This window comes from Buceros rhinoceros, unplaced genomic scaffold (assembly GCF_000710305.1).
Source record: "Buceros rhinoceros silvestris isolate BGI_N320 unplaced genomic scaffold, ASM71030v1 scaffold16527, whole genome shotgun sequence".
NCBI classification, from domain to species: domain Eukaryota; kingdom Metazoa; phylum Chordata; class Aves; order Bucerotiformes; family Bucerotidae; genus Buceros; species Buceros rhinoceros.
Genome location: NW_010422900.1, coordinates 2,027 through 13,858, shown reverse-complemented (window position 1 = coordinate 13,858; position 11,832 = coordinate 2,027). Strand labels below are relative to the sequence as shown.

General features: G+C 51.1%; 1 protein-coding gene across 1 annotated transcript; it reads right to left on the bottom strand.

The window, feature by feature from the left end:
- Positions 1-2,055: 2,055 nt before the first annotated feature.
- On the bottom strand, positions 2,056-3,990 carry SLC8A1 (solute carrier family 8 (sodium/calcium exchanger), member 1). Its single transcript, XM_010140229.1, is given in 1 exon segment — positions 2,056-3,990. A coding segment is annotated over 1 exon segment (1,935 nt).
- Between the last annotated feature and the right edge of the window lie 7,842 nt (positions 3,991-11,832).

Below are 11,832 nucleotides of genomic sequence, written 5' to 3'. Positions count from 1 at the left end.
TGCCCAGGAAATCTCCTGCAAGTCAGATTGTACCATCCAACACCTGAACCTGGACTGCAGCAGCCCTGTTTTAGCTGAATACCTACTGCCTTTCAGGCACATGGATAGATGGCGGTTGGTACAATCGGTTCCATCCTTCTCCCGGAAAAATAAGGTATGTGCACGTCCTCTTCCACCTGAATGGAGCAAGCCCTTTGGTCAACATATGGCCCTGCAGTCTCCTCCTCCTCCCATCTGAGTCCCCAAGCCCTCATCTGCACCAGGCTAAGAACTCCTCAAGTGGTGCTTCCCACGCGCCATCCCTCCCTACAGTTCCAGGGACAGAGAGTTTAAAGGAACATGATGGCAATGCCACGTGGCAGGCAAAACACTCTCGGGTCTCTAAGAAAGCTGGTTTCCCCGTTTCTCTCCTGCTGTGCACATGCTGACAGCCGGTAAGAAAAGGAAGGAGGAGGCTTGCCACCATGGTGAAGGAACACCAGCGTGCCTCAGGAGGCCAGGCAGCAGCTGTGACAGGATGTGGTCACCCTGTTTCCAGCACCCCCTTGGTCACTGGGCTGTTGGCAAAAGCCAGCAGTGAACAGCTCAGCGGGGGAAATGCCACCATCAGAGGCAGCTGTGTCACTGCAAAACACCCCGTCACCAACCGAGAACCAACAGGCAGCACAGACACGGGCGACACTACCTGTCTGATGAAGAGTAGCAGAGCGATCCCAGCCGGAATGATGGATCCAAAGATCCCAAGAGGGAGGCCCAAGCCCCTCTGCGTGTAGCTGCAGCCATGTGTTTGGCCTGCCGTGTAAACACAGGATATTTCAGGGGATCTGAGACCAAATGTCAAAGTCTTCCTGACAGCAGCCCAGTTGTTATTATTCAGGAGCCAGGAACAATGGCCTGTCTTGTGATCTTGACCCTTGAGTGAGCAACATGCCTGTTCTGGCCTCCAGATTGCTGGAGCTGTGAAGTTCTTGCTCACTTTTCCTGGGAATTCAAAACACCAACTGGTCTAACACCCTGCCTGAGGACTACAAATCACTTTTTTCCTTCCCCCTGCTTCAAGAAGTGTTGTGATTCTCCTGTTTGATTCATTTTGCCCATGCACGCAGAACAGGCACAGGTAACAGAGAGCACACAGGGCCCGATCCCGGCACTCATCACGGGTCTGCCTCAGGTCCTAAGAGACCAGCGGTAGGATATGCAACACCCACGCCAACACGTAGCCCTCCCTTGACACAGCAGTGCCCTTTATCAGCGACCGCTCCAAGTTCTACACAGCGACTTTGTGCTACAGCATCTACCGCTGGCAGGGACTGATCCACAGACACGCTTCACTGTAGGAAGAGCCTGAGGCTGGAACAACGCAACTCTCAACCCTTCCTCCTCCCAGAGCCTCAACTGGGCAAGGAAAGGCCTTCGAGACATACCCAAGAACAGATGTTTTCCACCGTGATTTGCTGTGCTAATTTACGTTCTCCACAGTAAGTAATAAACAAGGCTACAGCACTAATAATCATCTCTCAGCAACACTCAGGAGTAGCCTTCAACAACTTTCAGCCTCTTATTTACTTGCAAGCAGCCAAATGTAGGCTGTAGCTGCATCCTAACCACGAGGCTTCTCTGCACAACAACACTTTTTCAGGACATGCACTGGACAATGACCCAGGCCTGCAGCCTTTAGAAGAGCAGGAGCTGCAGCGACCTTCACCAAAGCCCTGAACAGAGCATCAGTGGAAGGGTGTGTGGCCAGGATGACCCGAGCCCCAACACGCAAGGGGATGTAGGTAACACAAGTCATGCGCTCAGTGTCGGCCCTTTGCAGACAGGTCCTTGTGACTGGGCAGTAACAGCCGGACAGGTTTTGTTCTTTGTCTGCTGTACAGCCAAGACTATAAAGACCTGCTCAGCACACGGGTAGGGTGCAGGAGGCTGGGCTCACGAACTGGTCCCACCTCCCAGCTACTGGAAAGGTGGAGCGCTCCCGAGCAGGCATCACTCTCTGGTCTTTTAGCTAGGCACAAACGCAGCATTTCAGGCTTCCCAAAGCACAGTCATGGCTTACTGCAATGCGCTGGCGCCCAAACACCTCCAGTGCAACTCTGGGAGCCATGTGCATTTAATTTCAGAAGAACCAGAGACTGTAACAAATAAAATCTTCACTTACACTATCTCATCATTCTGGAACTCCAGCTCCCCGCAGGTATCTTCAAAGTCCTCTCCTCCACCTTTGGCTGAGCCTTCAATGGTTTTGTAGGGCACAATAACATTTCCTCGTGCGCCAGAGGTTCGCAACACTTTCACTTCCATGGTCCCTACGCTTTCACTGACATGTGTTACTGGCTCCTCAAAGGTGAAGATGCCAGCGTGGTCATCATCAAAGATGGTGACAGTGGCGGTAGATGGTGATCCTAGGCAGGCAAGTGTTGAGACACGACTGGCCTCAAGAATGCCCTCATCTGAGGCCTCAGTGCTCACGCGGACGTTGCTGAGGTGTACCAGGAAGTTCTCATCCTCCTCAAATATATCATCATCGATTATGCCAACACGGATTTCCTTCTGGGTCTCTCCAGGCTTGAAGACCACTGTCCCTTCAGTGAACTCATAGTCAGAGCCAGCATTGGCCGTCCCATCCTCTGTCCGGAAGTCAACGTACACTGTGTTGGTTAAGTCACCTCCCCGGCGCATGATGGTCAGGGCAACAGTGCCACAGTTCTCCAGACACTGGTAGGTACCCTGCTCGAAGTAGAGTTTGCTGATGGGGTCATTTTCTGCCACCTCACTGTTGACCTCGTGCATGCTGACGGCTTTGCGGGCCTGGTCTGCAGCATGTCTCTTCAAGATGTTGCCAGCTCCTGTCATGAGCCGAGTGGCCTGAATGCGGTAAAAGGCCCTGCTCTTCTGCTGCTGGCTCAACACCTGGTAGTTGGCCAGTTCTATAAGCTGTTCGATTTCCTTGTCGGGGTGCTTTTGTTTCAGCTCCTTCAGGATCCGAGCCATTTCCCTCCTGGCTTCCTCATCATCCTGGTCTTTCTCATCCACCTCCAACACCAGTGTCCCATCCAGAAAGTTCTCCACATGAGAATTAGCAACCTTTCCGTCCATCTCAATATCAGCTTTGGAGGAGGGCCGGTCACCCTCATGCTCAATGATCATGCCTCTCTGCTTGCCAGCTCGGTATTTCTTGTAGACATACTTGTAAAATAAAAGCCTCCTGTCAGCTATCCAGGCAAACACCACACAGATGGGGAAGAAGAAGAAGGTGAGCAAACCTTCCCAAACCTCCACAATCCCCGGAGAAGATACAGATAAAATAATGTAAAGCCAAGTGTAGGCAAAGATGCTCCAGGCCGCTGTAACAAAAAACACTCGCAAGTGCTTGATCTTCCTTATCTCTCCATCTGGAACAACGTAAACACAGATCGCAATGATGACGAACATGTTAAACGCAGCACTCCCCACGATTGTGCTTGGCCCCAAGTCCCCTGCTGTGAAGCCATGGCCACACACTTCAATAACAGACAGGAGGATCTCGGGGGCAGATGAGCCCAAGGCCATCAGTGTGAGGTTGGAAACGGTCTCATTCCAGATCCTCACCGTGGTCTTGCTTGTCTCACCGTTGGGCTTCTTGATGGTTATTTCCCGCTCTTGGGATGTAATAACTTCGATAGAAGACATGAAGCGGTCAGCGATGATAGATACTCCTAGGAACATGTACACCATTGCTACAAAATACACTGTTGCCCGAGCAATTTTGTCACCAAATGAGGGATCTTGGGGTTCCCATATTGGTAAAATCACACCCTTTTTGCAGATGTACGAGCCAGTGCACTCCTCGGTGTTGTTCACGGGCAATTCGCTGGGGCTCTCCGCATGTATGCCGTCTGCATGGGAGAGCAACGCCAGCACAACACTCAGGAGCTGGAAGCTCACTGGGAAGGTAGGTGGGGGAATTGCTGACAACATGGCTGCTTCCACTGAACAGGTCCCAGACATCCTCAACCTGCAGAAACAAACGGACAGATGGGTTAAGCGAGCTGACCAGAGGTAGCAGATTTTCCCTACGCCCTGTTTATTTCCCACCTTTCCCAAACGTACCATCCAGTTACCCCGCTGCTCAAGAAGACCCACCTAACGGGCCCATTTGTGTGCTGATTACTGCAGTGCTCCATGCACAAATCAGCTCGTTCAGTTCTCTGAACAAGGACGCGTTCAGATGCTACCAGTGGCCAAGCACCCCTTCAGCTACTAGGATGTTTAATGCCACTTGCTTTCTCTTCGCTGAAAGCCTGTTTGTTCAATTGCATTTTCTTGTTTCTCATCTAATTAAAGCCCATCATTCTGCTTCACAGCTGGCAGAAGTGTTTCCCATTTCGAAACGACAGTTCACTCGCTCTCTGGAGTTCAGGGTAAGATGGGGAGAGGACAGGGAAATCTACTATCCTCCCATCATTTTTAAATAATATTTTTATACTTGCCATTTTTAATCACTGTAAGTTACGTATTTCACTTTTCCTCCTCACCGTCCTCCCAAGCATCTACTCCACATAGGAAATCTGCAAAAGTGAGCTCAAGCCCTAGCAAAACCTTCTTCAGTTACTTGGTCATAAGGTGCACCAGAAGGGCAGCCTTTAATTAATGATTTTGGAGTCATTCCTTCCACAGCGCGTTACTTTCACCTTCCCAAAACTGGAAGAAGCCCCGTATGCATCCAAGCCTGGCTCTCTTGGCATGCTTTGAGAGGAAACCTGTCCCTGCGCTCTTTTCCCACTAGGTCAGCTGTGAGGGCTTCCCCTTCAAGGGCCGTTCTCAATCCATTTACAACATCAGCCAGCAGGCATGACAGCAGTACTTGCCCTAGTCCTGCCTCAGGATTTTCCAGCAGCGGAGGAGCTGTTAAAGAGGTTTGCAGGTAGTTAACACCGCATAAATGGACAGAAGAGAAGCCCCTGCTTAGTGCAAAGACCTGAGCATGCTCAGTGTCACGTTCCCAATTTTACTATGCAATAGAAGCCAGATTCCTCATTGTTAAAGATGTGTTTTCTCCTCAAGGAGAGCCTTTGCCATACTATGTGTCTCCATTCCAAGTTAACTTAATTGCACAGTTCTTAGAAATGAAGAGAGGAAAACGGGTATGTCAGTAGTTTTACTTTGCTTGAGAACACAACAGGCTGAACTGGTTTTGCTCATAAAAAGACCACAGCTCAAGAAAGAAAAAGAAAAAGAGCCCAGCCGTCCAGCCATAAAAGGTTTCTGCTTCTGAGAGAAGGGTGGTATTCCCAGGTCCATCTCCGAGATGAGATACAAGCAGGAGATCCAGTCAACATCTCCCAAAGACCAGCCCCCACAACATCTGGCAGGTCTCACCCTACCACTGGCCATCTGCTTGGTCTCCAGCCAACACAATGCACTGGGAGATGCAGACCAAGCCATCCACGCTACAGGCCAGCATCCCAGCTGTCACTTGGGCCTGGTCACGGTGAGCATTACCCAAGCAGGATGGCTAAGCACAGGACGCTGCACTGCTGACTGCAAACGTGCAGGCAGGCAGGTGTTCCCAGGGAGACACATTTACCCTCCTGGACAGGGACACACCAACACTTCCTTGAAGAAAAGCACCTGGTCAGCACCATCCATCTCCTCATCCCCTGTGGCACAGAAATCACCCCTTCTCGTCAGGGCAGGGACAAGGCTGTGCTCAGGTGAAGAACTGGCTGGAGGAAGCAATGGGCACCATCCCGCACTCACTTTACGGGATCTACTCCAGAAAGTGGCATTGTAACAACGGACCAAAGCTCTCTCCTCCATTTACTTTTATTTAAGTCAAGGATGCTGTAGCAGGATTATCGGGCCGGGAGAACAATACTGAGAATTTATCAAGACAGTTTTACATAAATGGCATTTCCTCACCAGAACTGCTGGTCTGCCTCCCTACCCTCTTTCCAATTTTCCAATTAAGAAAAGATACAGAGAGCAGGAAGTGAGCAAGTCAGAGAGCTGGGCGATAAGAACAGACAGGACAAACACGAGAAAGCAAGTCTCCTGTATGAAGAAAGACTTAAAGGAGTTGTTTGCACTGGAATTCCTGCTAGTGCTACAAAAAGCTCTTAGTGCTGGAGTCGGAACCCCTGGACATTGCTCCCCTGGTCACAGTCCCCAGGTATAGCCTATGCTTCCCCGGACATAGGTGGCAGCCACCATTTACAGATCTGAAGTAAAAAAATTGAAAACACGGTGCTTGTAAAGAAGAGTACCTTGGTGCAGGCCATTTGGCGGAGAGCTAAGTCAAAACAGATGTGCATCCCTGGTCACTGGAGTTTAGCCAAAGCATGAATTAGTCACCCAACATCTGTACTCCTGTGTTCACACTGCTCCAGACCAAGTCTCAGAGACACTTGATTGAGGGGCTGTTCAAAACGCAGGCTGACTCGGTGTCTGCTCTCTTCATCCCAGGCAGCTCCTAAGCATAGTTTGAGTTTTGTTTGTTAAATGTGTAGGCTTAGAAAAACTTAGTGTGGGCATAAAATATCACTCAGCTGCATGGTCCTTCACCCTCTGAAGGGTAGTTGTTTCGACAGAAAACTTGAGAGTATCCACCTGCCCTTGTTCAGTTAATTTTTTCCCTGTGGCAAGTCATATCCTTGCACATGTACAATTATTCAGAGCAACCAGGCATTGTGAAATCCCCTTGGCAAGAAGAGGAAACAGATGGTTCTAGAGAAAATATTATGCTTTGGGTCACTGATTTAGGTCGTCAAGAAGAGGAGAGTCCCATCACACTTTGGACCAACTCTACAGTCTTAAAAGAACTCAAGCACTGGAAGTCTCAGCCAGAAAAAAAAGACAACCCCTAAATCAGATTCTAAGTCACTTGAACTTTATTTGCCATGTTCTTCCCCTTCTAACTTTCTAACATTAGTTGGTTTTGGTTTGTTGGGGGGGTTTTGTTGCTTTTTTTTAAATCAAGTCCTATATTCTGTTAAACAGGAGGAAAAAAAGGCCTAGGGGCTTGCATCTGAGCAAACCATCTTTCTGGCCTTCTAATCCAGCTCTTCATATGCAAACAACAATTTTCTCTCAGACGGAAGGAGATAAGAGATGTGGAACTTTTCTGGAGAGTTCAGATGGGTGGGCAAGGGTTGGAGCTTTGGAAGGAAAACCTACCAGCTTGGCAATGTGCTGGCAGCATCCCCCAACTCTGTGTTGGACTTTGTCCAGCATTTTGTGGTGCAATCGTCAAGCAAGGTTCAGAGAGCCTCCCCAGCTTTCCTACTTGAACCAAGTTACAATGAGTATTACTAATGCCAGACTCAGGAATTATGGAGGGCTGGAAAACCCTTGGCCACAACACGCCGGTTACACACGCACAAGCAGAGACTGACACTCAAAATACCCTTGAGAAGCAGCTGCTAGAGAAGCTAGAGAAGCATTTCTCTATTTGTGCAACCCAAAGTAAACCGCCAAAACCCCAGATCCCCTCTCGCTCTGCACTGGCATAGGGTCTCAGCCCATGGTCAGCACACTGTGGTAGGCACAGCAGCAGGAGTATTCCCAGACAAATCATTCCTGTTATTCTCTAACAAGACTACCAGAATGCCAGCCCTCCCTCCAAACCCAACTTTGTTAGCTTTTCATTAAGGTGTCTCAATTGCATTTCCCATCCCGGTCATCAACAATAAAAGCAAATGCGGTAGCTGATGCACAGCGTGCCAGCTTAGCAGCCCCAGCAAACTTTGCCAGCCACGGTGCTCATGGCCTCGGCCTCACTCCCCCAATGTCCCTCAGGTCAGATTTATCACGGCAGCCCTGGGCACAGGCGCAAGCTGCTCTCAGGCTTGATGCTGGCCACACATATGTGGTGAAGAGCCCCAAACCGTCACTCCAGGCCAGCACTACCCCATGCTCAGGGGCAGCACCCAGAGCCCTTTTCACCCCTGAGGGACCAGAGCTGGGGGCCCCCTGGAACCAGCTGCCAAAGTGCTTTCAGGTAGAGCTGGAACTAACCAGGAGAACCGTATCCCAACTAGGGCTCTCCTGAAGTCGCAGCTGTGCCCCTTCCCTTCACGGGCACGCTACCCCAGGGCGCTAGCAGTTGGCTTTGCACAGTCATGGAGGAAAGCCTGCAAGAGGCTGCATGGTCCCTCTGAGCCAAGCTCAGTTTAGATGCAGCTTCTGGCCATTGGATGTTGGTCCAGCCTTTATTCCAACGCTTGCCGATGTGAAACACCAGGAGGGCAGTTGTTGCCCAGAGCAGGGCTAGGAGGGTTGCAGTTATTTGCCTCCCTGCTGGACATGGGAGCCCTAGGTTTTACAAATTGGTAGGAGAGAGCTCCTGCTGCCAGCTTGTGCTCCATCCCCCCAGCTCAAGAGCTGCCAGATGGGGAGAAAACAGCCTTTTAGACTCTGCTCTGACCTTTCCCTGGCAGCAATGCTTCTTCAGGCTGCCTGGCTGCTGCATGCAAAGTTAGCCTGAATGCTGCTCTGCGTTCCAACAAAGCACAGATTCCCCTTTGCAGCAGCCTCCCAGAAGTCCCATCTCCATTTGAGCGCTGTGCCCTTGAAATACCCACTGTAAGACCCTTCCCGTTTTCTCCCTGCTCCTCCGTATCACACACAGGTTTATAGCATCTGCAACAAGCTGGCAGCACTGCTGTTTTTCAGAGTACTGAAAAAACACTGCTAGCCCAGACACTTTGGTTACAGGAGGATTGGGCAATGAAGGAAATGGTCTGGGCTCACAAGGAATGAGTGGCCACACAAAGAGAGAGTGAGAGACTTTCCACGGGTATTTGTTTTCCCGGCACTCGACAGAAAGCCTGTACAGAGCAGTTGTAACCAGCAGCGTTCACACCACTGCAGCTACCACCGACACTAGCTGACAGTGCCCACCCCACTGCGACATCAGCTTCGCAATAAACTTCCTTACTGTGGATTTACTGCCAGCTCGTATGGGAGAGCTCATATGTCCCCACAGCCGTGTCACTGGTGTATGAGAGGTGGGAGCAGCACCTCCTCCCCACAGGGTGACTGGTCGCTTGCTGGGGGGCAATGGGAAGTTTGCTTTCCACATGACAGTGGCTGCCTTTCAACGTGCTGTGGGGGGACAACCAGGAGCATGGTGCAACACCACACAACTCCCAGGCAGCCCTTCTCCATCTCACAGAGCTAGGTAGAGAGAAGCTCTTCCTCATGAGAGTGCACTGCTGCAGGGAGGCAGGGAAGGCAGTTCAAAACTCCCTTTGCTGGTGTCAGTAGCAGGAGGAAGATGGTCTCTCTTCAGCCAGAAGGGCCAAACCCAAACCAGCTAGTAGCCACTGCAAGGCACAGCTAGCCTGCAACCTGGAGAACCAGAGCCTCAAAGCAAGCCCTGCCAGTGTTCCTGGTGAAACAACGGTGACCCGAAAAAAGGTCCCAGCTGAGAGGACAGGGTCTCCCAGCCAACAAGTGCCCCCCCCCGCACTGAGCAAAAACGGCTGTTTCAAGTTCTGTGCCCTGTGCTCCCACCTCAAGATCAGAGCTGAACTCTCCATGTCATGGCACCCCTTTCCTAGTTCCTCTTGCCGGGGAGCAGCACTCCAGAGTCTACTGCAAGCAATAACCAGCCTTCCCGGGGGAATGCGCTGCAGACTTCGCCTCCATGGGTGGGACTCATACCCAGAGGGCTATCAAACCTCTCCTCTCCTGCTGACCTTCCTTGGTCATGCTGAAGCCTGTACAGCTTGTGCCCCATTGAAAGCAGCCATCTGCTGCACAGCAGGGCAGCTTGAGCAGAGCCTGTACTGGGAAAAGACATGACTGCAGGAAAAAAAGTCCAAACAAATTGTCTGGTCTCTGACCATCGATCAGTAAATCAGCCAAGAGCTTAGGTCCAGCTTTCTCCGCCCGAGCGACAGGGAACGGATGCCAACAGCCCTGCAAGGTACTGGGTGCTTGGAGATTTGTTCAGGCAGCCACTTGCTCCACTAGCTTCACTTCTGATCTTGACACTGACCCACGGCACAGCTTTGGTAGTTAGCACCTACCAGCTGTGATTTTCACCCATCAGAGCAGGAGAAGGACCCTACCGCCATGCTGGCTGTACACCCAGACCCATGGAGGAAAGCTGCTATGTCCAAATACCGTGTTGCCACTCCGGTCCGCACGGTGTGACAGCACTTTAAACAAAGCTTGAAAAACCCTTGGCTCATAGCCCTGCTCCAGCTCTGCTGGTCTCCTCCCTTCCACCCAGCTCGGTCATTCTGAAACAGGCACAGCCTGTTGGCATCCCCTGCCCATGACCCTCCAGATCTCCACATCAGGAAAAGGATTTCCAGGCCATCAGCATCCTGATTGCATCAGTACAAGAAAACATCAAAACCTTTCCAAATATAGTCAGAGGCACAAGTCCTTCATGAAGCCAATCAAGTAAAATATACATCAGGCCACCCTGTTTTCTGCAGAGGACATAAAAAAGTGAGTTATCAGTCTGCAGATGATTTTTCCAAGTACCCTATCTCTTCAATGAAGTATCCAATCTACTTCCACGATCTCCTCAGCAACTTTCCAAAATAAACAAATAGAGAAAACAAAACGTCCCCGGCATAAAATTTCAGACGATTGGATGAATTTGGGGGCAGCTTGTAGAGACTGAGCTTGGAAGTGTTTGTCAGGGAGATTCCAGCCTTGCGTTTTAACACATGGAGACCAAGCAGCGAGTCATCCCTTTCCCTCATGATTTAAGATCTCGGCAAGGAAAATGCCAGGAAATGAGAAGCAAGGGAGAAATACTACATTTCTTTGGGCATTTTTTTTTTTGTCGTTGGTTTTGGGGGTTTTTTTTGTTGCATCTCCCCTCCTACTCGCTGCTGTCTCCAGACATTTATCTTTTCCTATCACCTGCTTTTGGTCTTTTCTTTATCAAGCAGCATCAGATTCTTTCCCCGTTATTCCTCCTGGGCTGTCAATGCCTTCCTCTGCCTGTGGACCTCCCTCAGTGCTCTCTGCCTGGTCTCGATGAGCCGGCCTTGAGACTCCCTCTGCAATCTCAGGGCAGCCCTCCGCCTCCCTGTGTGTACCCCTCTAAAACGGGAAGAGCATCTCCTGTGAGTGCTCGGAGAATACAACACTGCTAATAAGCACCTGGGCAGCCTTGGGAGGAAGAACCTGGCCAGAGATGCCCCATCGGGGCTGGGAAAGAGACATTAGCCTGCTTGTTGCTTTCCTCCCTGCCTGCCTCTGTCTGCTCTTCCCTCTGGGCCCGTTTTTCCCCTGGGTATGTACCTGTGTGGAGGCCTCTGGTGCGGCGAAATGTTGCCCTGGGCTCTAAGGGAGGAAGGAGCAGAAAGGTTCAAGGCAGCAGAGAGAAATCCCCAGCCCCAGCTCCCCGTACCCATGCAGGGCCAGAGAGGTGGGAGTGTGGAGGAAGGCTGAGGCAAATGCAGGCTGTGGGCCTGGGCAATCTGGACACGGCCCTAGACAGGAGCCGCAGTTAGTTTGGGCTCCATCCATCAGCTAGGTGCCTAGCCCTGGGTGGTGAAGGGTGGTAGCATCTCCCACGAGAGCCCCCATCCAGAGGTACAGCTCTTGCACCGCTGACTCTAAAGGGAGCTGAACACTGGTGTCGAACAGGCTCCCCAGCTTTAGACCACCAGATCTCAGGAAAGGGAGTCTAAGCCCATGTGTGCGCCAGACCTTGGTGCCTACCTCAAAAGCGAGGTTAACCACCCCTCCCTCCTCTTCAGTCTCCCCTGCCTTCTCCCTCTCCCCAGCAGTTCTTTGCAGCAACAAATCTCGCTTCTATTCGTAGCCAGGTTTCCTTAGGAAGCCAGGCGTATGAAAGCACAGTTTCCATGTCTGTCT